The 27,847-nt window shown below is 45.7% G+C and overlaps 1 protein-coding gene across 2 annotated transcripts in view; it reads right to left on the bottom strand.

Annotated features, from left to right (window-relative positions):
* Positions 1-229: 229 nt before the first annotated feature.
* Positions 230-27,847, bottom strand: part of LOC139272627 (calcium/manganese antiporter SLC30A10-like) — a 46,687-nt gene continuing 19,069 nt past the window's right edge. For both annotated transcript variants that reach the window (XM_070888705.1, XM_070888706.1), the window contains one exon: positions 230-975. In XM_070888705.1, the coding sequence (XP_070744806.1) occupies positions 482-975 (494 nt within the window). In that variant the 3' untranslated portion in view covers positions 230-481. The remainder of the gene's footprint in view (positions 976-27,847) is intronic.

Raw genomic sequence — 27,847 nt, 5'->3', positions numbered from 1 at the left:
ACCTGGAACAATTCAAATGAATTGTTTTTCCTGTTTTGAAAGCAACGGTCAATGCAGGACATTTGACACAAGCAAGAAGTTCAACTTCTTGCAATTCAAATTAAATACAGCTGAGGATTTCCCTCAGGGTTGATGTGCAATTTAGATATTTTGCAAGAGATAAAACTTAGCTCATCATCTTTAGTCAATTTAACAATCAAATGGCAATTTGCCACTTAATCTCAAAGTTTACAAGAACACAAATAAGGTCACTTTCTGTGAACTGTATTTAGTTCTGCAAGCTCATTTCAAACTGGTTATAATGAGGAAGTTGAACTTTAGCTAAGCACATCTCAAACACATTAACAGAATGAGACCTTTTTGATCTGTACTCTTCTGTAGCAGGCTTTTGCTTTTTATAACAAGGATAAACTGAAATCACCAGTCCTAGATTCAACTTCAGTGTGAAATCTGATTTTTTTTTACATATAAAATAAACTTATTATAGTGATGTACTCTGCAAACTCAATAGTCTATTTGAGTGTTCCTTTTCTTCACTCGTGTCATTTGTTGCTGACAAACCGAAAGATGGAAGAGTGGATGCTTCTTCCGCATTATCTTCCTCTGCCCTGTTACTGGTGTGGCCGTTACACGAGGTCCCTGGAGGATTGTTACTCATCTCTATGTAACCCTCAACATCAAGGTCAGAATCTTTCTGTGGGCTGCAGCACATTTTATTCTCACATTCCCTTGAGATACAGGGGTAGTTGCACATTAAAACGAAGTCAGTCACTCTATCAAAAAACTCTGCCTGAATGGTGACAGAGTGAACTCCTGCATGGTGGAAGAGCTCACGTATTTGTAATGCTGCTGTTTTGTAGATGGAAGAATCCAGGCATTTCACATGAAGTGAAGCAATATTCTTCCCTCCGGCCAGCTCCCATATATGGAGTTCATGAATCCCGTGCACGCCATCAATTCTACACAATTTTTCCTCTGTAAAGCATAGGAGATGACACTTTAGAATTTGTTCAATTAATAAAAAATAGCATATAATTCAAAATAAGGTTATTGGAACTTTACACTTCTGAACTTAATGTTTAGAGATATGTTGATTGCCTGGTTATTGGCTCGCCTGGTAGCTATAGAGCCAGAATCCTGGATATCCAGCAGCAGAGGGAGCAACAAACTTCAGGTTAAATATTCATGACACTGATATTTCAATTCACCTGTCTGCATTGCGTGAGTCATCAGGTTTTCACCAGTTTGCTCAAAAGAACATGAATTTCTTAGAAAGGAGTAAAACTAGTTGGGCATGTCCTGTTGGGTCAACCTGGAGGGACATCATTAAAAGTATTGGTGAAACTCAGACTGTTGCACCCTCCTGATGGAAGGAATGTGTACAAGTTGAAAAGCAGCGAGCGGAGAGCCTGAAACAAGTATGTGGAAATTAGCTCATGGGTATTATGAAAAGATTAGTTGCAATAAACATATTAGCTTTGTAACCTTTGCACTTTCGGTGAGGCTATAAAAAGTTTAATCACAAGCTTGAACCAAGAACAGAACCAGATCACTTCCTGTACCAACTGTGTGAGATTTCTGATAATCCAATACCAATGAATGAAATATTAAGCTGCATTCACTCCTGCTTTTTTTTAGAACTGGTTATTAAAGTGTGCTTCAATTAATTTGATTTAAAATAAGTCCATCATATTCTCTCACTATGTTTCACATATTGACCATACAATCTAACTGTAATTATAATTAATATTTCAAATTTTTATGTTAAAACGGGAGTTGCTTAAATTGCTATACTCACAACCATTAGCTAATAGCAAATGTTCTTTTCTCCCATCTCTTCTGAAAATGTCAACATTTGTACTGCCCCAAATCTGCTGGCATCACTCCTCTTCTCAAAAAAACCCTTGACCCCCTCCGTCATAGCCAGAGAATTACCAGCAATAGCTTTTCTTTCCACTACCGCACTGTTACCTCTGGTGTCCCCCAAGAATCTAACCTTGTCCCCCTCTTATTGCTCATCTACATGCTGCCCCTCGGCGACATCATCCGAAAAAGCTGCATTAGTTTCCACATGTACCCACAACACCCAGCTCTACCTCACCACCACCTTTCTTGACCCCTCCGCTGTCTCTAAATTGTCACACTGCTTATCTAACATCCAGTGCTGGATGAACAGAAATTTCCTCCAACTAAATATTGGGAAGACCGAAGCCATTGTCTTTGGTCCCCACCATTAACTCCCTTCCCTAGTCACTGACTCCATCCCTCTCCCTGGCCACTGTCTGAGGCTGAAACAGACTGTTCGCTACCTTGATGTCATATCTGACCCCGAGATGAGCTTCCGACCATATATCCACGCCATCCTTAAGACCACCTATTTCCACCTCCGTAACATCTCCCAACTCCGCCCCTGCTTCAGCTCATCTGCTGTTGTAACCTTCATCCATTCCTTTGATATCTCTAGACTTGACTATTCCTACGCACTCCTGGCCAGCCTCCCACGTTCTACACTACGTAAACTTGAGGTCATCCAAAATTCTGCTACCCGTGCCCTAACTCCCGTTCACCCATCCCATCTGGGCTCGCTGACCTACATTGACTCCCGGTTAAGCAACACCTTGATTTTAAAATACTCATCCTTGTTTTCAAATCCCTCTATGGACCCACCCCTCTCTAACTCTGTAATCTCCTCCAGCCCTACAACAATCCGAGATAGCTGCACTCCTCCAATTCAGGAGTATCCCTGATTTTAATCGCTCCACCATTGACGGCCATGCCTGCAGCTGCCAAGGCCCCAAGCTTTGGCATTCCCTATCAAAACCTCTCCTTTATTCACTCCTTAAAACCTACCTCTTTGTTCAAGCTTTTGGTCATCTGCCGATCTCCTTATCATAGAATCATAGAATTCTTCTATTCTATCTTCTTATGTGGCTCGGTGTCAAAATTTGTTTTATAATTTTCCTGGGAAGCACTTTAGGATGCTTTACCACGTTAAAGGCGCTATAAAAATACAATTTGTTGTTTTGTTTGGCTACAATTCTATAGCACCAGCAGCCCTCCATTACCTTGCCCTAGTAGCAATCCTTCACATGAAAGACTAGATATGGGTGCCCACAGAGATGGAGAGGCTTGCATGGTTTATTGACTTAACTTGAATACTGAGATTAAGCAATATTATACACCAATGTTCCCTTGGTGATTTTTGAATAGGCCGTGGAGCCCGTTAAAGGAGTCGCGTGACCCAAAAAAAGATTAGAGTGAACATTAATAATCACCCTCTAATATTGACTTTTAATATTAGAATATATCCACATACAGGTATACTACAATGAAATAATCCTAGCAGCAATTAAAGAGCTCAAATGACTTAAGTTGTAGGGTAAGCAGGCTCTTGCGATGGAATCACTTTAGAATATGGGTTGATGTTAACTGGGGATGCGCTCGAATAGCTGGGGGTGCGGGGCAGGAGGGAAACACCCTCCGGGAGCGGAGAGCTCAATGTGAAACACAGCCTATTTTAACTACCGGGCCTAATTTGAATAATCCGTCACTGTCTCCCACTCGAAACCGACGAATTCACATTAGGGCTGGAAGAGGAAGACGCAGAAGAGGAGGAAGCAGAAGGAAGGATGCAACCCAGACCGCTCCTTTCTGGCCGGGATATCCATGATGGAATCATCTGCCTGCAGTACCAGTGAACAAAATCTCAATTCCCCTTTCAACATTAGTCCCACACCTTGCCTCCCCTCTGTTACTGACCATCACAACATTCTCTGGGCCACGATGCTGAAATAAAAGCCACCACAAAGCAACTTTATACATCTACCCATGTAATATAGCATCCAGAAAGCAATGAATCAGCATTTAGTGACTTGTGTACCTTCGTCTATCCTACTGAGGTCATGCAGTGTTACCCCAGTGGATCTAGCATGGCTGGTGGAAGGCTGCTGACCTTCAGTGGTGGTCAATGCAGATTACCTTGCAGGATGACCTCGAGGAGCTGGTGGCTGGGAGTGTGAAATCGAGTGACGGTGTTTCTTCATCTTCATTCTCCTCTGTCAACCACTGGCTGCGCAGGCTGGATTTCTTGGGTGTGTGAAATGAGGAAGGCACAAGGGTAGAATTGTGGTGAGGAAAGCAAGAGGTGCATGCTTACACCGTGCACACCTTGTAAATCAGAAGGTTTTGTGGGATGAAGGGGAAGTGGGATGGGAGAAGGAGGATAACGTACGAGGATACTGTTATATATGTAAACTTGTATTTACTCTGTACAGCCACCAGAGGGCTCATCCCCTGGAGTCCCAAGAGAACCCATAATCCCTTGGGAGCACAGGTATTTAAGGAGGCTTCACAGGTTGCAGAGGCACTCTGGAAACCTGCAATAAAAGACCACGGTCACACTTTACTTTGAGTTCACAGTGTTCAGTCTGACTCTTTCTCCATACACTACAACTGGCGACGAGATAGATAGCGAACCCAAAGATGCAGAGAACAGTGAGCATCCTGGAGAAATTCTCGGAGGGAGATGATTGGGAAACTTTTGTGGAGCTACTCGACCAATACTTCGTGGCCAACGAGCCAGATGGGGAAGAGAGCGCTGCCAAATGAAGGGCGACCCTCCTCACCATCTGTGGGGCACCTCATGAAGAATCTGCTCACTCTAGCGAAACCCACGGAGAAATCGTACGACGATTTGTGCACACTGGACCGAGAGCATTTGAACCCGAAGGAAAGCGTTCTGATGGCGAGGTACCGGTTCTACACCTACAAAAGGTCTGATGGCCAGGAAGTGGCGAGTTATGTCGCCGAGCTAAGATGCCTTGCAGGACACTGCGTACTTGAAGGACATTTGGAGCACATGCTCAGAGACTTTGTCGTACTTGGCATTGGCCACGAATCCATACTTCGCAAACTTTTGACGATAGAGACCCCAACCTTGAGTAGGGCCATAGCGATAGCCCAGGCGTTCATTGCCACCAGTGACAATACTAAGCAAATCTCTCAGCACACAAGTGCTGCTACAAGTACTGTGAACAAAGTGAAGTTGTTTTAGAATTGTAGCGTACAGGGCAGGTCACACATACCTGCAGCTACATGTCCGCAGATGTCTCAGAGTCCACCATCAAGAGTGATGAATGCAAGGCCATTAACACCTTGTTGGCGCTGCGGGGGTGATCATCGTTTCCAAATTTCCTTCGCTGTTCGAACTAGGCATTGGGAAATTCTAAGGAGCAAAAGTGCAGATCCATCTAATTCCGGGGGCACGACCCATCCATTACAAGGCCAGAGCAGTACCGTACATGATGAGGGAAAGGGTAGAGATCGAGCTAAATCGGCTGCAAAAAGAGGGCATCATTTCCCCGATCAAGTTCAATGAGTGGGCCAGTCCTATCGTCCCAGTCCTCAAGGGAGACGGCACCGTCAGAATCTGTGGCGATTACAAAGTAACTATCAATTGTTTCTCCCTGCAGGACCAATACCCACTACCAAAGGCCGACGAACTCTTCGCAACGTTGGCGGGAGGAAAGATGTTCACGAAGCTGGATCTGACTTCAGCCTACATGACGCAGGAACTGGAGGAATCATCGAAGGCCCTCATCTGCATCAACACGAACAAAGGTCTTTTTGTTTATAACAGATGCCCGTTTGGAATCCGATCGGCGACGGCGATATTTCAGAGAAACATGCAAAGTTTACTGAAGTCGGTCCCGCACACCGTGGTCTTCCAGGACGACATCTTGGTCACAGGTCAGAACACAGTCGAGCATCTGCAGAACCTGGAGGAGGTTCTTAGTCGACTCAACCACATGGGGCTCAGGTTAAAACGCTCGAAGTGCGTTTTCCTGGCGCCTGAAGTGGAGTTCCTGGGAAGGAGGTTTGCGGCGGATGGCATCAGGCCCACCAACGCGAAGACGGAGGCAATCGAGAACGCACCGAGGCCACAGAACATGACAGAGCTGCGGTCGTTTCTGGGACTCCTGAACTACTTTGGTGACTTCTTACCGGGTCTCAGCACACTGTTAGAACCACTGCATGTCTTACTACGAAAAGGGCCCGAATGGGTTTGGGGCAAAAGACAAGAAAATGCCTTTGTAAAAGTGAGAAAATTGTTATGCTCAAACAAATTGCTTGTGTTGTATGATCCATGTAAGCGTTTGGTACTAGCATGTGATGCGTCGTCATATGGCGTCGGGTGTGTATTGCAACAAGCTAATGATTTCGGGAAACTGCAACCAGTTGCTTATGCATCCAGGAGTCTGTCTAAGGCTGAGAGAGCCTACAGCATGATTGAGAAAGAAGCGTTAGCATGTATCTATGGGGTAAAGAAAATGCATCAATACCTGTTTGGGCTAAATTTCGAATTGGAAACTGACCATAAGCCTCTTAGATCCCTGCTCGCCAAGAGTAAAGGGATAAATACCAACGCATTGGCCTGCATCCAGAGATGGGCGCTCACGTTGTCCGCATACAACTACACCATCCGCCACAGGCCAAGCACAGAAAACTGCGCCGATGCTCTCAGTAGGCAGCAATTGCCCAGCATGGGGGTGGAAATGGTGCAGCCCGCATATCTAGCCATGGTTATGGAAGCATTTGGGAGTGAGCAATCACCCGTCACTGCCCGGCAGATCAAAACCTGGACAAGACAGGACCCCTTATTATCTCTAGTCAAAAGCTGTGTGCTTCACGGGAGCTGGTCCAGTGTCCCAGTGGAAATGCAGGAAGAGATAAAGCCGTTCCAGCAACGGAAAGATGAAAGATGAATTGTCTATACGGGCAGACTGCCTTCTGTGGGGCAATCGAGTAGTGGTCCCCAAGAAGGGCAGAGACACCTTCATCAATGACCTCCACAGTACCCACCCAGGAATCGTAATGATGAAAGTGATAGCCAGATCCTACGTGTGGTGGCCCGGTATCGATGCGTTCACAGATGTAATACATGCTCGCAGTTAAGCAATGCACCCAGGGAGGCGCCGCTAAGTTTATGGTCTTGTCCCTCCAAACCGTGGTCGAGGGTACACGTCGACTATGCAGGCCCGTTCTTGAGTAAAATGTTCCTTGTGGTTGTAGACGCGTATTCCAAGTGGATTGAATGTGAGATAATGTCGGCGAGCACATCCGCTTCCACTACTGAAAGCCTGCGGGCCATGTTTGCCACACATGACCTACCCGATGTCCTGGTGAGTGACAATGGGCCATGTTTTACCAGTGCTGAGTTCAAAGAATTCATGATCTGTAACAGGATCAAACATGTCACATCTGCCCCATTTAAATCAGCGTCCAATGGTCAGGCAGAGAGAGCAGTGCAAACCATCAAGCAAGGCTTGAAGAGCTTGCTTGAAGAGAGTAACTGAAGGCTCACTGCAGACTTGCCTAGCCCGAGTCCTGCTTAGCTACCGCACGAGACCCCACTCACTCACAGGGATCCCACCTGCTGAACTGCTCATGAAAGAGCTGAAGATTCCCGTTGGAAATTCTTTTTAATGTTAATTTTTTTTCAGAAGGCGGTTGAGCTCTAAGGGCAAAAAAACTGCCTATTTTTTAAAAATGTTTTCATTTTAGATGGCCGTTCCCCTTTAAGGGACCGACACTGCTTTCTAAAATGACAGCCTTGCTTTAAGACAACGCTGCTCTTGCTTCAGGGATGCTACGGCCACACTACATTGGGCTTGCTGCTGATAGTGCTGGAAAACTGGTCTTGCACGGTAGGTTTAGCGCTGCACTAATTTACTACTGCAAATCTCTAGGCCCTTATCTGTGAATAAACCTAGTTGATAATTCCATCTGACATGAAGAGTTTGACTGATCTTAATTGCCTCTGATGTAATGTAAACATATAGGGCCCAAGTTTCCACATGATTTGCACCTGATTTTTAGGAGCAACTGGTGGAGAACGGACTATCTTAGAAATCGCAATTCTCCACATTTTTTTTTCTGCAGTTCTAGTCAGGTAGAACAGTTCTACTTTGGAACAGAATTTTTTCTTCAAAAGGGGGCGTGTCTGGCCACTGACGCCTGATTTCAAAGTTTCCACAGTGAAAACATACTTCAAACTAAAGTAGAATGGAGCAAGTGAAGATTTTTGTAGAACTGAAAAAACCTGTTCTACACATTAAAAAATCAGGCGCAGGTTACAAATTAGGCGTCCAGAACGAGGTGGGGGGGAAGGGAAGGGAAGTCATTAAATTCTATAATAAATCCTTATTTATACTTATACAAATATTATACAAATAAATCCAACCTGAATAAACATTTATAAGCAAAGAAAAGATTAAATAAACCATCTTCCTACCTGTGTGAAAGTGCTTCAGGCAGGCCCTTTCGGACCGAAGGCTGCCGGCCAGTCCCCAGAACCAGATTTACAGGTAGGTGGCGTTGGGTTGGGTCGGGTCGGGGGGGGGGGGGAGGGAGAGAGAGGGGGGGGAGAGAGAGAGAGAGGGAGAGAGAGAGAGAGGGAGAAGGGGGGGAGTGGGAGAGTGGGGGGGGAGAGGGAGAGGGAGGGGAGGTCAGGTCGGATCCAGTCCGGGAGCGGGAGTCGGGTCGGGTCCAGTGGGGGGGGGGGGGTCGGGGGGCGGGAGCGCGGGCCGGGTCGGGTCCAGTCGGGGGGGCGGGGAGCGTGAACAGGAGCGCGGGTCGGGTCGAGTCGGGTAGGCGGGGAGCGGGAACAGGAGCGCGGGTCGGGTCGGGTCAGTCGGGGGGGGGGGGGGCGCGGGTGTCGGGTCTGGTCCGGAGGCAGGGGGGGGGGGGAGCGGGTGTCGGGTCTGGTCCGGAGGCAGGGTGAGGGGGGGAGCGGGTGTCGGGTTTGGTCCGGAGGCAGGGTGGGGGGGGGAGCGGGTGTCGGGTTTGGTCCGGAGGCAGGGGGGGGGTGGGAGCGGGTGTCGGGTTTGGTCCGGAGGCAGGGTGGAGGGGGGAGCGGGTGTCGGGTTTGGTCGGGGGGAGGAGCAGGAGCTGGCCGTGGGAGGAGCCTTATTCACGCAGCCCCAGTGAGGCCATTCAGCCAGGGCTAGGGGCTGCGTGCTTCGGGCCCCTCCCACACAGTTCGGCGCCTGGAGCTACTGCACTTGCGTGCCCACTGTGGCGCGCATGTGCAGAGGTCCCGGCACTGTTTTCAGCGCAGGGACCTGGCTCCGCCCCCCCACAGCTCGTGCTGGCTGCGCCGAGGGCCAGAGGACCTGCAAGTAGGTGGAGAATACCGAGGATTTTTTTAGGTGCACTTTGTGGCACAAAAAACGGGCGTCCAGGTCGGGACTGCGCCGTTCTAGGCGCGTATGGAAACTTGGGCCCATAAGTTCAGAGAAAAAGAGATCGGTCTATTGTTTGCATGTTATTCCAGATTACTTTGCACACGAGGTCATGCTTCATATCATGTAGTAGGCAAGATTAAAGCCTCTGGGGTGTGCTCATATTGTAAAATAAAAGTTGCAAATGACAGACTATTCCACCCCCCTTTAGTCAGTCGTCCCTTCCTATCATGGAATCACGATCTTACCCAGAAGTCCATTGCACTCGATCTGTGAAATCAGTCTTAAATTTGGCTTTTACTGATTTGAACCTGTGTTGCTTTGTCCTACTGTCAGTTTACTTTGAAGTAGTATTCCAGTTCGATCTTTTCTATAGCAGTTGCTGTCTCATAGACTACTGTAAGGTTACCGTTCAACCACCTCCTTTCAAGGCTGAAAAGCCCAAGACTTGGGAGTAGGTTTCCATCTTTCCCAGTTGGGCATTAAGCATTGCCTGGGAGGAAGGCAGAGAGGAAAATCTGTCGGGGGGGGGGTTTGCAGGGTGATAGGGAACCCGGCGGATTTTACTTCCATTGAAATGAATTTTATTCAATGCCATTTTGTAGTTCCCAAGCTGCCTCCTCAGATTCAACTGCTGCTTGTGGTTTGGTTTAAATCAATGAATTTCATTTTTTTTAAATTAAGCTTCTGAATTTAATTCATTAATGTAAATTAGAAACATTAGGAATTTCAACACAGATCCCTAGGGCACCACACTCATTATTTCCCTCTACTCCAACATAATCTTCCAACAAGCTGCTGTTCCCTAGTACCCTTCACCCAATTTCTTAACATTTCACAGATTTAATCCTGAATTTCCGAAGCTGTAAGTTTGAATAGTTGTCTTTTGTGTGTAACTTTCTCATAAGCTTTCTGGAAGTCAATGTACACCATGTCATTAGGGCTTTCCTTAATCCACTTGGGATATACTGTAAATCAGAATCAAATATACCCCATTGTATAATATGCATGCCAATTCAGCCTTTGATTAAGAAAAATGTTAGTATTGTTGATATATTAGTATCCATGTATAATACGCTATCCCACTTTCAGAAAAATAGTTTTGAAATAAATACACATTGGCAGCCTCTGATTTAACCTGGTTTGCAGTTTTAACCCTGGCCGTCCAGTTTTCCCAGGCCTCTGGAAACCCAACAGCTGAAGGAAGGCGAGGACAGCTTCATGGAGAAGGTAAGTGCTTCCCCCTTGTGCACCAAGCTCCCCCCAAAAAAATCCTCCTTCCCCCCCCCCCCCAACCCATATACCCCACCTGGGGTCGGGAATCTGACCCCCCAGGGTTGGGGACCAGACCCCTCCTACCGGGATGAGGATCGGATCCCGCCAGGGTTGGGGATTAGACTCCCCCCCCCGCCCCAGGTCACACCCTATCTCGGGAATGAGGATCAGACGCCCCCAGCCTCCGAAGGTCAGGGATTGGACCCCCTCACCAGGGTCAGAGATCGGACCCCCCCCCCCACCCCATTCTCCCACTAGTAGTAGCAGGCTCTTTACCTGCGGCTTCCTCCCGAGAGTTCCCCATCCAGCTGGAAGCCAAGCCTGTCAATTAGGCTGACTTCTGAGCAGCGAATCTGTCAACACACAACTGTACATGTGACGGATGAAAAACTCAACAGCATGCGGGGAAACCTGAAATTCCGCATTTCTCGACAGGAGCTCCGACCACCTGCCAATGCAGCCCGCCCCTGTCAAATTTCAACCCATTATTTCCAAAGATATATGGTACACAAAAACAGTGTACTGGCACAAAGAATGTTAGTAAGCATGCAGCACATAATGGAATGGAAGTGAAAATAGGGTTATGCAAAATACATAATATATGCCACGGCTGTAGTAATGTATGTCTATGGACCAAAGCGGTGACTCAAAACACTGCTTCTTTTGGGCCGGATTTTTGGTTTTGATGATTTCGGGGCGGTAACGGCAGTGGGGCGGTAAAGTTTGCGCCCATGAACAGTTTGCGCCCCAGTAAGTAAAACTGGGCAGCTGGGCCCCAAGTCTGGGGTGCAGCGCTAAGAGAGGCATTGTACACCTCTCTTGGGCGTTAGCATGGGAAAATCCCGAGCTAAAGATCCGCGCCAGGAGAGCGCTCCAAGAGACGCCTGGGGAGAAAATAAAACCTAAAAAAACTCACAAAAACATTCCTAAATCATTGCCCAGACTACCACAACATAAATCGCAAAAAAAATTAAAAGAAAAAACAATCACACTTACCTTAGGAGTCCATTATTTACCTCTCTGCAGTCGGTATCGTTGGACCGCCTGATTTCCCAGACATTCACTGCCAGGCGCGTTGCAAGGTGTACAGGTCGGGCTGAAGTCAAAACTTACGGCGGTGTTGCAATCTGGGGCGATGCACACCGGCGCAGCTCTTCCGGGCGGTGCTGCTCCATGCTGCCGCAAAACCGAACCCGAGGATCCCTGCGGGGCGCTGGAGGCTGACCGCCCGCCCAGAAGACCTCACTGCTGCCATTACTGCCACTCCGGGGCGAAAAACGGAGCACAAAAGACCCGAAGATCCGCCCCTTTGTATTTAATGCCAAAACTGTCATATTGTAAGATGATGCAGTGGGCAACAGGTATGTTTCCCACACCTGAAAACACTCACACCATATGAGAAAAAAATGAATTCCTTTGGCCAGGAGTGTCTGAAAGGGATTGAGTCGATACAAATTAAACTACATAACACAAGAAAAAGGCAAAGATGAGAAAAAGCTATTACTGACTACGAAAATGATTTGTGCTCTATCCATCTGGCAAGAAATCCAATAGGGAATTCAGAAGAAACTTCTTTACCTAGAGAGAGTGGTGAGAATGTTGAACTCGCTACCACAGGAAATAGTTGAGGTGAGTAGTATAGATGCATTTAAGGGGAAACTAGATAAGCATATGAGGGAGATGGGAATAGAAGGTTATACTGATAAGAGTTAGAGAGGGGGTGACAGGATAGATGTTGAGAGGCTGTTTCCCCGGGTTGGACAGCCTGGAATTAGTGGTTATAGTCTCAGGGTAAGGGATCGGCCATTTAAGACTGAGATGAGAAGAAATTTCTTCACTCAGAGGATTGTGAATCCTTGGAATTCTCTACCCCAGAGGGCCATGGAAGCGCAGTCGTTGAGTATATTAAAGATGGTGGTCGATAGATTTTTGAACATGAAGGAAATCAAGGAATATGGATATAGAAACATAGAAACTTACAGCACAGAAGGAGGCCATTTCGGCCCATCGTGTCAGCGCTGGCCGACAAAGAGCCGCGCGGCCCTTGGTCAGCAGCCCTAAAGGTTGGATATAAACCTATGAACAATGACGGAAAGGCAAAGAGCACCTAGCCCAACCAGTCCGCCTCACACAACTGCGACACCCTTTATACTGAAAACCTCTACACTCCACCCCAACCGGAGCCATGTGATCTCCTGGGAGAGGCAAAACCCAGATAAAAACCCAGGCCAAATTAGGGAGAAAAAAATCTGGGAAAATTCCTCACGACCCATCCAGGCGATTGGAACTATCCAGGAGATCACCCTGGCCGTATTCGATTCCATGCAGTACTTACCATTATATCTGCGCTGTCCAACAAAAGGTCATCCAGTCTAATCCCAATTACCAGTTCTAGGTCCGTAACCTTGCAGGTTACTGCACATTAAGTGCCCATCCAACCATCTCTTAAAAGTGCTGAGGGTTTCTGCATCCATCACTCTTCAAGGCAGCAAGTTCCAGATCCCCACAACCCTCTGCGTAAAGAAGCCCCCCCTCAAATCCCCTCTAAACCTTCCACCAACCGAATTAAAACTATGGCCCCTCGTAATAGACCCCTCCACCAATGGAAATAGACCCTTTCTATCCACTATGTCCAGGCACCTCAATATTTTGTACACCTCGATGAGATCACCTCTCAACCTCCTCTGTTCCAATGAGAACAAACCCAGCCTATCCAATCTGTCATCATAACTAAGATTCTCCATTCCAGGCAGCATCCTAGTAAATCTCCTCTGCACATTCTCTAGTGCAATCACGTCCTTCCTATAATATGGCGACCAGAACTGCATGCAGTACTCCAGCTGTGGCCTAACCAAAGTATTATACAATTTAAGCATAACCTCCCTGCTCTTATATTCTATGCCTCGGCCAATAAAGGCAAGCATTCCGTATGCCTTCTTAACCACCTAATCCACCTGGCCTGCTACTTTCAGGGATCTGTGGACAAGCAATCCAAGGTCCCTTTGTTCATCTACACTATTAAGTGGTCTACCACTTAATGTAATAGGGTGGGAAAGTGGATTTGAGGTGCTATATTCCTGCTCCTATTTCTTATATTCTTAAACAACTAATGCTTCAGCACTGATCCTTGCAGCATCCAGTTAGTCACCCCTTGCCATTTCAATGCCATTCTATTTACAACCATCTTCATTTTCACCGGTTAGCAAATTCTCAGCACACCTCAGAAGCTTGCCGCCTATTACAGCTTCTTAGCTTGTGGACTTAGCACTTGTGTGGCACAGTATTAAAGCCTTTATGAAATCTAAATACATCATGTCCACATAAATTCCTTTGTCACTAATGCTCTTTCCACAAATCTATGCTGACTCCCTCTTACTATACTGTACCATACCTATCTAGGTATTCCCTCATTCAGGATGCTTTCTAATACTTCACCTACAATGGATATTAGGCCTATAGTGTCCTGGGTCATCCCTATGCCCCTTTTTAAAGACTGATGTTATGCTAGCTACTTTCCAACCTTTACGCACTGTTCCTTTTTTAATAATTCTTTAAAGACTGCAGCAAAGAAGTGCCATTAGTAGCACGGAAAGTGAATTTTTGGGGAGGTCGAGTAGGGGAAATGGCAAGACAATGGAAAGGAAAATTGGCAGGACGTATAAGAGGCGTACAATCCAATATTGCCCATTTTGAAGTTAAACATTCCACCCCCTGTTACTGACGCAGATCCTTACGGTTAATCATAAATACAAGTAGCAAGACTTCTGTATCTGCCTCAGCTCTGTGGTAAGCTTTGTAGCGATCCACGTAGGGCAAATCATGGAGAAGCTCACAACACACAAGGGGAAAACATGGCAGAAAAGTATGTTTAACATGTACATCACTAGCAATACACAACTTAAAATTAATTCACTAATACTTGTGTTTATATAGCATCTTATCATGTTGAAGTGCCTCAAAGCACAGTGCAATTGATTACTTTTGGAATGTAGAGACTAAATATACAGGCAAACACAGCAGCCATTTGCTTCCGCAAACAACAAGATTAATTTTTTTTTTAGTTTCACTGAACGAGGGAGAAGTGTTGGTCAGCACAGTGAGAGAACCCCCTGTTCCCCTTTTAAATTTGTACCACAAGATCATGATAATCAATCAAATCATTGGATACCATCCCATCCAAAGTATGACAGTTCCAACAAGTCGGCACACTCTCAGTACTGCACAGAATTGTCAGTCTAAAACATGAGCTCAAACCTACAATCTTCTGACCCAGAGGCAAGAGGGCTACTAACTGATCCAAACTAACACACAATAGCAGTACAGACATTGGACTCAATATTCCCCAGTGATTTGCGCCATTTTTCTGGCCCAAGTTAAAAATCCACAGTTTCCCCAATCGATTTGCACCAGCGTAACTCAGATGGTTACGATTTTTTTAGGTAAGTTTTTTTTCAGCCAAAGGAGGCGTAACCTGCCACCTGCGCCAATTCTGGCCATTTAGGCAAGTTTGGCCAGCGAAGTGTTCAGTTCGTATATGGCCTCTGCAGAAAAACCTTCCGGAGAATTAACAAAATCGGCGCAGGTAAGGAAATTGGAGGAGGCCATTCGGCCTGGGCTAGGGACGGGGAGTGGACTGTGAGGGCACTCGGGGCCAGGATCGAGCGGGGGAATGGATCGGCAAGCCTTTCGGCCTGGGCTAGGGGCGGGGAGCGGACCGGGAGGGCACTCGGGGCCAGGATCGAGCGGGGGAATGGATCGGCGAGCCCTTCGGCCTGGGCTAGGGGCGGGGAGCGGACCGGGAGGGCACCCGGGGCCAGGATCGAGCGGGGGAATGGATCGGCAAGCCTTTCGGCCTGGGCTAGGGGCGGGGAGCGGACTGTGAGGGCACCCGGGGCCAGGATCGAGCGGGGGAATGGATCGGCAAGTCCTTCGGCCTGGGCTAGGGGCGGGGAGCGGACTGTGAGGGCACCCGGGGCCAGGATCGAGCGGGGGAATGGATCGGCAAGCCTTTCGGCCTGGGCTAGGGGCGGGGAGCGGACTGGGAGGGCACTCGGGGCCAGGACACTCGGGGCCAGGATCGAGCGGAGGAATGGATCGGCAAGCCCTTCGGCCTGGGCTAGGGGCGGACCGGGACTGACTCTTTAAAAATGGCCGATTGCCAAATCCGAGCTGTACTGAGCATGCGTGTCCATTGGAGCGATGTCAAAAACGTAACTTTTTTTTGCTGCACATGCGCAGAAGGCGTGGCTTCGTTTTTCGGCGCAGACAGCAGGCTCCACCCCCCGAGGCGACTGGACACGCTGCGCGGCTCCAAATTCGATTTATAGATCGGGGAAAGTTTGGAAAAATATTTATGGTGCATTTCTGGCCTAGAAAACCCGGCGTAACTCTGGCAATATGCCAGAAAACGAGCTTGGGGAAAATTGTACCCATAGCAAGGTTAACTAGTGTAAAGTGTCAATGACATGCTTTTCTATCACTTGAAAAGAACATATTTTTCAATCTGTCATTTTTTCCCACAGTGCAGAAAATAAAGTATTAGCTTTCCAAAGCCAAATACATGCAGGAAGCAACAATAAAATAATAAACAGACAGGAAATAGTAATTCCGTGATTGTATGCCCAGAAGAAAATAATACCTTTTGCAGAGCTCACTGGAAGAACTGTGAAATGAGGCCCTGGTGATATGTCTCCCTGACTGCAGCAGCTGGTCTACTGATGTTTCACGATGAGGTGTATGGTGCAACAAAGTTTCAGTTATCTCCTAATGGAGTGATATATGGTAAAGCAGCTGGCACTTGACATATCGTCAGTAGGTGCCTAGAAGGCCCACCTACTTAAATGTGTAGATCAGTAATAAGAACATAAGAATTAGGAGCAGGAGTAGGCCATTCGGCCCTTCAAGCCTGCTCCGCCATTCAGTAAGATCATGGCTGATCTTTTACATCAACTCCACTTTCCAGCCCTATCCCCATATCCCTTGATTCCCTTACTGGCCAAAAATCTAGTGATCTCAATTGAAAATGTCAAAACTGAGATTGTTAAGATTTTTGTTAGACAAGGGTATTAAGGCGGGTAAATGGAGTTAAGATACAGATTAGCCATCATCTAATTGAATGATGGTGCAGGCTCGAGGAGCTGAATGGCCTATTCCTGCTCCTATTTCTATATTCTTACCTTTACTATCACTGCATTGCAAATGGTTGACTCTTTATGAAAAAAACAGGTATTTAATATCATTAATTGTCGCACAAAGTACCCATGGGGAAAATACATTAATAACAATACAATAATTAATATCTAATGGGAACAATTTCAATTACAAAGAAATTTTCTGTTGAAGATTTTTACTTATTCTTTAGAAGGATTTGACAATATTTATATACTTTTATTGTTTTGTGGATACAAGCGGTGACTCCTTAGACAAAACCTCAGGCAGATCCTAATCTAGATCTAATTACGTTATTAATGTAAGTTAATTGGTACTGAAGACAGGAGTCAATTTAGGTCATCACAGCACAGTCTGCAAAAGAATTCATATGTCCTTGTAGAATAATTTTTATGTTTATTGTAGGATAATGATGTGACGGCTGCAACTGTGTGTCAACTGCAGCATTCCCATTATCACGAGGGATTGAGAACATGTTGAAATTGTAACGTGCAGTCTTGGATTGTTTTTTAGATGAAAAGTGATGACGGACAAGTCACTGAATCAGTACCCCAGTAAGAGCCAGAGGGGCTGAAATTGTCCCTTTCTATAAGAGGCGGCCATGGTCGGTAAGGAATGACCGCTTGACCGGCGTGGAGGGGCCGCCATTTTGTATATTGTCCTCCTTTAGTTTTGGAGCGGTGTACGGGACCACCCCGCCCATTTTCTCGGCGAGTCATGCACGCGCCGAACCCTTACCGACCTGCGGCGACCCCGTTTCAGAAATTGCCCCGTGCGGAATTGCCCTGCGGGAGCGACACTACTGCCAGTCGGTGTCCCCGACAGCTTTTTCTGTTGGTACCCTTTATGTGGCTGAGCGGCACAGCTGCCCTTAAAGGAGAGGTCACACTGCCGGGTACGCCATTTTATTTTTTAGTCTCGGCTGACTGCCAGGTCGGGCCAACAATTATGCCCACGGATATGTGGTCGAAAGCTCATTTCATATGACACCAAGGTTGCGAACAGTCTGGTTCAGCCTCAGAAAGAAGTTGGGGAGTCAGTGGCTAGGGTACGGAGTTTGTGGCGGGGACCGAAAACAATGGCTTCGGTCTTCACAATATTCAATTGGAGAACATTTCAACTCATCCAGAGTTGGATGTTGGACAAGCAGTCTGACAATTTAGAGAACGTGGAGGGGTGGAGAGAATTGGTAGTGAGATAGTGAGCAAATGAGGAAGTAACAATCACTGATTATCACTCACTTTTTAATCATTTTATCGAGAGCGGAATAAGGATTGGGACATACACATAGGATTAAGGTAGAAACTGAAATATCATAAACACATTTTTTAAAGTAATTTTTATCATTTTAAAAATCAATGGAATTTTTATAATGGAATGGAGAGAATGACAATCCACATTTGTAAAGTTAATTTTTCAGGGTCGGGGAGGTTGTTCTCAACATCCAGGGGTATTCAACATTTAGGAAGGATAGACAGAAAGGAAAAGAAGGTGGCATTGCTGGTTAAAGAGGAAATTAATGCAATAGTAAGAAAGGACATTAGCTTGGATGATGTGGAATCGGTATGGGTGGAGCTACGGAATACCAAAGGGCAGAAAACATAAGAACATAAGAACATAAGAATTAGGAACAGGAGTAGGCCATCTAGCCCCTCGAGCCTGCTCCGCCATTCAATAAGATCATGGCTGATCTGGCCGTGGACTCAGCTCCACTTACCCGCCCGCTCCCCGTAACCCTTAATTTCCTTATTGGTTAAAAATCTATCGATCTGTGACTTGAATACATTCAATGAGATAGCCTCAACTGCTTCGTTGGGCAGAGAATTCCACAGATTCACAACCCTCTGGGAGGAGAAATTCCTTCTCAACTCGGTTTTAAATTGTCTCCCCCGTATTTTGAGGCTGTGCCCCCTAGTTCTAGTCTCCCCGACCAGTGGAAACAACCTCTCCGCCTCTATCTTGTCTATCCCTTTCATTATTTTAAATGTTTCTATAAGATCACCCCTCATCCTTCTGAACTCCAACGAGTAAAGACCCAGTCTACTCAATCTATCATCACAAGGAAACCTCCTCATCTCCGGAATCAGCCTAGTGAATCGTCTCTGTACCTCCAAAGCCAGTATATCCTTCCTTAAGTAAGGTGACCAAAACTGCACGCAGTACTCCAGGTGCGGCCTTACCAATACCCTATACAGTTGCAGCAGGACCTCCCTGCTTTTGTACTCCATCCCTCTCGCAATGAAGGCAAACATTCCATTTGCCTTCCTGATTACCTGCTGCACCTGCAAACTAACTTTTTGGGATTCATGCACAAGGACCCACAGGTCCCTCTGCACCTCAGCATGTTATAATTTCTCCCCATTCAAATAATATTCCTTTTTACTGTTTTTTTTCCCCAAGGTGGATGACCTCACACTTTCCGACATTGTTTTCCATCTGCCAAACCTGAGCCCATTCGCTTAACCTATCTAAATCTCTTTGCTAGTGGGATTGGGTACAGACCACCAAACAGTAGTAGTAAGATTGGGGACAGCATCAAACAAGAAATTAGGGATGCATGCAACAAAGGTACAGCATATTGATTGGACTAACCAAACTGGTAGCAATGCGGTGGAGGAGGATTTCTTGGAGTGTATTAGGGATGGTTTTCTAGACCAATATATTGAGGAACCAACTAGGGAGCTAGCCATCCTAGACTGGGTGATGTGTAATGAGAAAGGAGTAATTAGCAATCTTGTTGTGCGAGGCCTCTTGGGGAAGAGTGACCATAATATGGTAGAATTCTTTATTAAGATGGAGAGTAACAGTTAATTCAGAAACTAGGTTCCTGAACTTAAGGAAAGGTAACTTTGATGGTTTGAGGCATGAATTGGCTAGAATAGACTGGCAAATGAAACTTAAAGGGTTGACGGTGGATAGGCAATGGCAAACATTTAAAGATTACATGGATGAACTTCAGCAATTGTACATCCCTGTCTGGAGTAAAAATAAAATGGGGAAGGTGGCTCAACCGTGGCTAACAAGGAAAATTAAGGATAGTGTTAAATCCAAGGAAGAGGCATATAAATTGGCCAGAAAAAGCAACAAACCTGAGGACTGGGAGAAATTTAGAATTCAGCAGAGGAGGACAAAGGGTTTAATTAAGAGGGGGAAAATAGAGTATAGGAGAAGCTTGCCGGGAGCATAAAAACTGACTGCAAAAGCTTCCATAGATATGTGAAGAGAAAAAACTTAGTGAAGACAAGCGTAGGTCCCTTGCGGTCGGACTCAGGTGAATTTATAATGGGGAACAAAGAAATGGCAGACCAATTGAACAAATATTTTGGTTCTGTCTTCACGAAGGAAGACACAAATAACCTTCTGGAAGTACAAAGGGACCAAGGGGCTAGTGAGAAGGAGGAACTGAAGGATATCCTTATTAGGCGGGAAATTGTGATAGGGAAATTGATGGGACTGAAGGCCGATAAATCCCCAGGGCCTGATAGTCTGCATCCCGGAGTACTTAAGGAAGTGGCCATAGAAATAGTGGATGCATTGGTGATCATTTTCCAACAGTCTATCGACTCTGGATCAGTTCCTATGGACTGGAGGGTAGCTAATGTAACACCACTTTTTAAAAAGGGAGGGAGAAAGCGGGTAATTATAGACCGGTTAGCCTGACATCAGTAGTGGGGAAAATGTTGGAATCAATTATTAAGGATGAAATAGCAGCGCATTTGGAAAGCAGTGACAGGATCGGTTCAAGTCAGCATGGATTTATGAAGCGGAAACCATGCTTGACAAATCTTCTGGAATTTTTTGAGGATGTAACTAATAGTGGACAACGGAGAACCAGTGGATGTGGTGTATTTGGACTTTCAAAAGGCTTCTGACAAGGTCCCACACAAGAGATTGGTGTGCAAAATCAAAGTACATGGTATTGGGGGTAATATACTGATGTGAATAGAGAACTGGTTGGCAGACAGGAAGCAGAGAGTCGGGATAAACGGGTCCTTTTCAGAATGGCAGGCAGTGACTAGTGGAGTGCTGCAGGGTTCAGTGCTGGGACCCCAGCTCTTCACAATATACATCAATGATTTGGATGAAGGAATTGAGTGTAATATCTCCAAGTTTGCAGATGACACTAAACTGGGTGGCGGTGTGAGCTGTGAGGGGGATGCTAGGAGGCTGCAGGTTGACTTGGACAGGTTAGGTGAGTGGGCAAATGCATGACAGATGCAGTATAATGTGGATAAATGTGAGGTTATCCACTTTGGGGGCAAAAACGCGAAGACAGAATATTATCTGAATGGTGGCAAATTAGGAAAAGGGGAGGTGCAACGAGACCTGGGTGTCATGGTTCATCAGTCATTGAAAGTTGGCATACAGGTACAGCAGGCGGTGAAGGCGGCAAATGGTATGTTGGCCTTCATAGCTCAGGGATTTGAGTATAGGAGCAGGGAGGTCTTACTGCAGTTGTACATGGCCTTAGTGAGGCCTTACCTGGAATATTGTGTTCAGTTTTGGTTTCCTAATCTGAGGAAGGACGTTCTTGCTATTGAGGGAGTGCAACGAAGGTTCACCAGACTGATTCCAGGGATGGCAGGATTGACATATGAGGAGAGACTGGATCAACTGGGCCTTTATACATTGGAGTTTAGAAGGGTGAGAGGGGATCTCATAGAAACATATAAAATTCTGACGGGACGGGGCAGGTTAGATGCGGGTAAAATGTTTCCGATGTTGGGGAAGTCCAGAACCAGGGGACACAGGGGTAGGCCATTTAGGACTGAGATGAGGAGAAACTTCTTCACTCAGAGAGTTGTTAACCTGTGGAATTCCCTGCCGCAGAGTTGTTGATGCCAGTTCATTGGATATATTCAAGCGGAATTAAATATGGCCCTTATGGCTAAAGGGATCAAGGGGTATGGAGAGAAAGCAGGAAAGGGGTACTGAGGGAATGATCAGCCATAATCTTATTGAATGGTGGTGCAGGCTCGAAGTGCCGAATGGCCTACTCCTGCACCTATTTTCTATGTTTCTATGTTTCAGCAGTAATTAGGCCACCTGAAGACATCCGTGCTCTTCAAATAGTGGCATGAAATCGTTTATATCCATCTGAACAGACAGGCGAGGTTTCCATTTAATGTCTCATCCAAAAAACAGCACCTCCAAGGAGGCAGCAGTCCTTCAGTCCTGCATAAAGCGCCACCCAAATTTGCATGTTCAACTCCTGTAGTGGGCCTTATATCACAAGCTTTTCACTCAGAGGCAAAAGTGCTCCCAACTGAGTCAAATTGACCTGGAAAATTGGAAGGAAGCAAAGCACTTTACCACTTCTCACACTTCCAACTGTTACAGCTACTATAAGCCAGCCAATGGTGAATTTCCCTGTTTACTCTCACTCAAATAGACTGTTGCTCAATGGTACATTTTCAAGAGTTTTTAATCCCCATTGGAATTATGTATAAACCTCCCTGTGACGTTTCATGCCAACACTTTTGCAGCCTTTGTCAGGCATGCTGGTGGCTTAAAAAGTTATTGAACTTCTGAACAAAGAAAGGGGCGAAATTCATTTTTTCTATAAAAAATGAGAGAATGACGTCTTCTGAGTACTAAACAGAACACTAACAAAATTGCATTCGGAGAAATAATTCACCTTAAAGCTCTATGCACCCACAATATTTTCAATTACAGAAAAATAGGCATTATTTGTTAAAAGAGAAGCATCACCCCTGAAATACCTACACATAGTTCTTACAGGAAATGCTAATATCATCGCCCTTGCTGTCACACTTAAGATTACACTTAGGTTCTGAGCTCATCTTGGAGAGTGAAATCTACATATAATTCATCATCTGCATTGTAAGAGCAATCACAGAACCTAGTGTCATTTTTGAAGGTGAATAAGAAGTACTTTCAATGGATCATTGTCGCTCCAGATACCTTAATCAAATAACTGCATGTTTCATTGTGACATTAAGTCATGCATACTAGCAAGGTTCACCAGCAAAAAATGGGATAAAAGGCATTATGCTACTGACACAATTATAGGTAAAATAGGACCAAATCCAACAACATAACATAGTGCTATGGATTTGATGAGCAGAATACTGTTTCTATAGTTAGAATGCTGATGCTGGAAAGCCAGATGGCTCAGACTCAAGAGGCCGTGGCAGTATATTACATTTCCTGTGTTTACGAACCTTTATGCCATTATAGCATCCAATTTTGATGTCAGTTCCTAATAAAACCTTTTGACAGCTGATAATCAAAGCATGAGACAACCCTTTAGGCTCTAAAAGCCCTTAGGATTGACAAATTTTCAGGATGGAACCAGCCAACTGTAATTTGGACATGTTATCCATTGTCAACACTGGTGCAGTTGTTTGATACCGTGAAAATGATCAATAACATGTCCAAGACTGAAAAGAGTCTTTCCAAGTGAAGATTACAAAGTAAAGCCCAGACATGGAGGCAGAGCTACAAGATAAACCACTTTTCTTTGGCTTGCTTTGTTGTTCAGGTATAAAAGAAAATAGCTTTATCCCAGTTTTCCCACATTGGAGGAAGACAATAGACTAAGTAGAGAATAAATCAAGAAACAGACTAAGAATAAGAAAGATGTTTGTGCAGGAGGAAAAGATGCGAGATGAAGTCAAGTTGGTACAGAAAGAAATTTAGCAAATGTGATAACCTAGATGCACGTTGCAGAAAGAGACAAAACCAGCTCACTGCATTGGAGCATTCAACTTTGACCCAACAGTACGACCACTTCTGAAATGTAGATGTTGGATGCCAATTTATTAATAGTTTGGACTTAAATGGAGACAATATAATTGCATTTGGTTATGCTGTTATGAAGACCACAAAATATTAGAGATAATGTCTGGAATTTTGCCTACCTAGACAGGTCTGGTGCAGGCGATGTCCGTGGGGGTCGCGACCCTGCAGCTGGCTCCATCCCGCTGTTGAAAATGAACTTACCTTAATGGGGCCTCTTAAGCCCATCCAGAGTGTTACCTGGCCCAATTGATGGAGCGGCTCTGGTGACGTCGTTCATGACGTCTTTTCAATCGGGATATTTAAAGGGTCCATGGCCACATTAGATTTGAAGTTTAATCTAACATAGTGCTGTCAGTGCACTACAGCATTGGACTGCAGCAAACACTGACAATGACTTATGGAGAAAGTCAGAGCACGCAGGGAGGTCCTCTTTCCTTCCGGGGCAGAAGAGACCTCACCAGAAGACCAAGACAGGCTGGTTGCAGATTGCAGAGGAGGTCACCAGCAGGGATGTGGTCAGGAGGACCTGGCTGCAGTACCACAAATGTTTCAACGATCTCAGTACATCACGAAACATTAGTACAAAGCCACACTCAACCTCATCCTGCTGTGCCTCTCATCACATCCCCATCACTCTGCCTTCCCTGCCTTACTCCTGCACATCCTTACTCACACCAACTTACCATGCACCTCCGCCCATCCCTTTCTTGCTATCTACATTATCACATCCCCATCTCACTAACCACCCCTCACACTCAGCCTCATCTTAGTGCAATCATGCCAATTAACACACAAGGGTAGCCACTTGGGTGTTTTATCCATTGCTTATGTAAAATTTATGTTAATGTAACGTCAAACATAAAAATCTTTACTTTCAACACTTTCTGGTCTTGGACAGATTTGTGTGCCCCTTTGGAGTGGCTTAGTGAGTTGCAGTGAATGGTGAGAGATAACGGTTTTCCCCTGCAATGAAGATGAGTATGAAAGGAATGGCTTGGTCATTGTATGGATGCTTTATGGTGTTGGTGTGGGGTGATGCCAACCTGGCACATCATGTGGCAGACATATGGGTCTACAGCGTAAAGTTAAGTAAATGTGGCCATGGCTTCCCGGGCAGCAATGTGCTCGGGTGCTGATGCCCTGTGTCCTGTGTAGCATCAGATGATTGCAGAAGTTGGTGTTGTTGTTGGTACTGGTGGTGTTGGAGCTCATCCGATTCTGAGGACCAAGGTGAGACATTGTAAACAGGATCCATATTGATGAAATAGATGACAGGTTAAGTACAGATGACAGAAGCATTCTGTCAATAATGAGAGAGTTCTTTCAATGAGGCGAGACTGGATGGAGACATTACTGGAAAGACTTGCAGCCTGCAGAATTTGTGCTGGAAATGGACTGAGCAACAGCTTCTGTCTGAGGAAAGTGATCATCTGTCAGGTGGAGCTTTTATTGTACATTTGATGCTGTTCAAGTAATCAGCTGGTGCAATGGCCACAGAACTCCCGCCTCAGGTTGACAGACGTGGTTCCCGAGCTGCATGAATTTCGTGGCCATGTAGGGAAATTTTACAAGAAAGTGAATTAAGGCTTCCAGGCACTTAATTGCCTGGACTAAAGGTGGACAAGTTCCCTGGACCTGATGGCTTGCATCCTAGGGTCTTAAAAGAAGTGGCTGCACAGATAGTGGATGCATTGGCTGTAATCTACCAAAATTCCCTGGATTCTGGGGAGGTCCCAGCATATTGGAAAACCGCAAATGTAACGCCCCTATTTAAAAAAGGAGGCACACAGAAAGCATGAAACTATAGACCGGTTAGCCTAACATCTGTCGTTGGGAAAATGCTGGAGTCCATTATTAAGGAAGCAGTAGCAGGACATTTGGAAAAGCATAATTCAGTCAAGCAGAGTCAGCATGGTTTTATGAAAGGGAGATCATGTTTGACAAATTTGTTGGAGTTCTTTGAGGATGTAACAAGCAGGGTGAATAAGGGGAAACCAGTCAGTGAATGTGGAGTATTTGGATTTCCAGAAGGCATTCGATAAGATGCCACATAAAAGGTTACTGCACAGGATAAAAGTTCACGGGGTTGGGGGCAATATATCAACATGGATAGAGGAATACCTAACAGAAAACAGAGAGTCGGGATAAATGGGTAATTTTCCAGTTGACAAACAGTAACTAGTGGGGTGCCACATGGATCGGTGCTGGGGCCTCAACTATTTACAATCTATATTAATGACTTGGATGAAGGGACCGAGTGTCATGTAGCCAAGTTTGCTGATGATAGAAAGATGAGTGGGAAAGCAAATCTGCAAAGGGATATAGACAGGCTAAGCAAGTGGGCAAAAATTTGGCAGATGGAGTATAATGTGGGAAAATGTGAGGTTATCCACTTTGGCAGAAAAAATAGAAAAGCAAATTCTTATTTAAATGGAGAAAAATTGCAAAGTGCTGCAGTACAGAGGGACCTGGATGTCCTTTGCATGAAACACAAAAAGTTAGTACACAGGTACAGCAAGTAATCAGAAAGGCAAATTGAATGTTGGCTTTCATTGCAAGGGGGATGGAATATAAAAACAGAGAAGTCCTACTACAACTGTGCAGGGTATTGATGAGGCCACACCTAGAGTACTGCATACAGTTTTGGTCTCTGTATTTAAGGAAGGATATACTTGCATTGGAGGCTGTTCAGAGAAGGTTCACTAGGTTGATTCCGGAGATGAGGGGGTTAACCTATGAAGATAGGTTGAGTAGATTGGGTCTATACTCATTGGAGTTCAGAAGAATGAGAGGTGATCTTATTGAAACATGTAAGATAATGAGGGGTCTTGACAAGATGGATGCAGAGAGGATATTTCCACTCATTGGGGAAACTAGAACTAGGATGCATAGTCTCAGAATAAGGGGCTACCCATTTAAAACTAAGATGAGGAGGAATTTCTTCTCTCAGAGGGTTGTAAATCTGTGGAATTCTCTGCCCCAGAGAGCTGTGGAGGCTGAGTCATTGAATATATTTAAGGCGGAGATAGACAGATTTTTGAGCAATAAGGGAAAAGTTTTATGGGGAGTGGGCAGGGAAGTGGAGCTGAGTCTAAGATCAGATCAGCCATGATCTTATTAAATGGCAGAGCAGGCTCGAGGGGCCAAATGGCCTACTCCTGCTCCTATTCCTTATGTTCTTATGTACCTGATAATCATCTCAATTGGGTCGTCGGGCCAGCTCCGGGATGAGCTGGGGGATAGGTGCGTAGGAGCGAGATGACCTTCTGTCAAAAATAACAACGTTCCCACCTGACCCACCACCGATCGTGCCCGCTACCACCCCGGAGTGTAATCCTCTAAAGCGACTGCTGAGTGGAAAGATATTATATTAATTTGAATCCAGCTAAGGCTGTACAGGTTGAACCTCCCTTATCCGGAACCCTCGGGACGTGGCCTGTTCTGGATAAGGGATTTTTCCGGACGAGGGGTGGTCACGTTAAATTGGATGGTACAGGTACTGAGCAAGAGGATATCTGGGCTGGCTGGCTTGGGTCTGGGAGTGCGGCAGAGAGATCATGGGGGCGGGGCGGTGGATCACGGGGTCAGGTCAGCGATTGCGGGAGTCGGCAGAGAGGAAGGACTTCAATTTGTTCATGTCGGAGTTCTGCGAATATGCCTCTCGGTGGCCGGGAATGGTTCTGGACAAGGAGTGGTTCCGAATAAGGGAGTTCTGGATAAGGGAGCTTCAACCTGCATTCTTGTAATTCAGTAACAAAGTTATTGTACTATTTGTGGTGATCACTCTGATAACCATGTTATATTAGCATACAGAGAATTAGGAAAATAAAGTGGTGTTAGACATACAACTTTATGTTCCTGTACATTTATTCATCTCTGGTGAGACAAGAATCAAAGGGTGAACAATTCTGGGGTTTAGCCCTATCCATTATCGCTAGATTTGGTGAACAAAATGACGGCCAGCACATTATCGCCCACTGCTAGTGGGTCCGGCAGCAGCCGCCATTTTTGGCAGGTCGGCAGCACTGCACTCGCCGAAAGTATTGTAATGAGTAGGAGAGTGACATCAAATGCCATACAACACCGAGTTGACGTCCGCTTATCCATTTTGGAGTTCACTGCTCCTATTGCTGCTCTCTCGAAAGCACGCTTGTCCATGCAGCCACAGAAAGCGTTTCAGCAGCATTAAGGGCCATGAGGAGTCTGGCAGGATTTAGCAGATTGTATACAAGGATGGAGGCTGACAAATGGAAAACATCTCAGATGGATGCCAGAACTTCAAATGCGTCCTTTGCCAAGGTTCTTCTTTTATAATATCATTTTTTGTTCATTAGTGGTTGTGGGGGCAGGGGGCGAAGTTGTATTTTCTGGCGGCTTTCCAGGAGGCCTACAGTGTT

Source organism: Pristiophorus japonicus, chromosome 9 (genome assembly GCF_044704955.1).
Source record: "Pristiophorus japonicus isolate sPriJap1 chromosome 9, sPriJap1.hap1, whole genome shotgun sequence".
Classification (NCBI taxonomy): domain Eukaryota; kingdom Metazoa; phylum Chordata; class Chondrichthyes; family Pristiophoridae; genus Pristiophorus; species Pristiophorus japonicus.
This window is presented reverse-complemented; position numbering and strand designations above follow the sequence as displayed.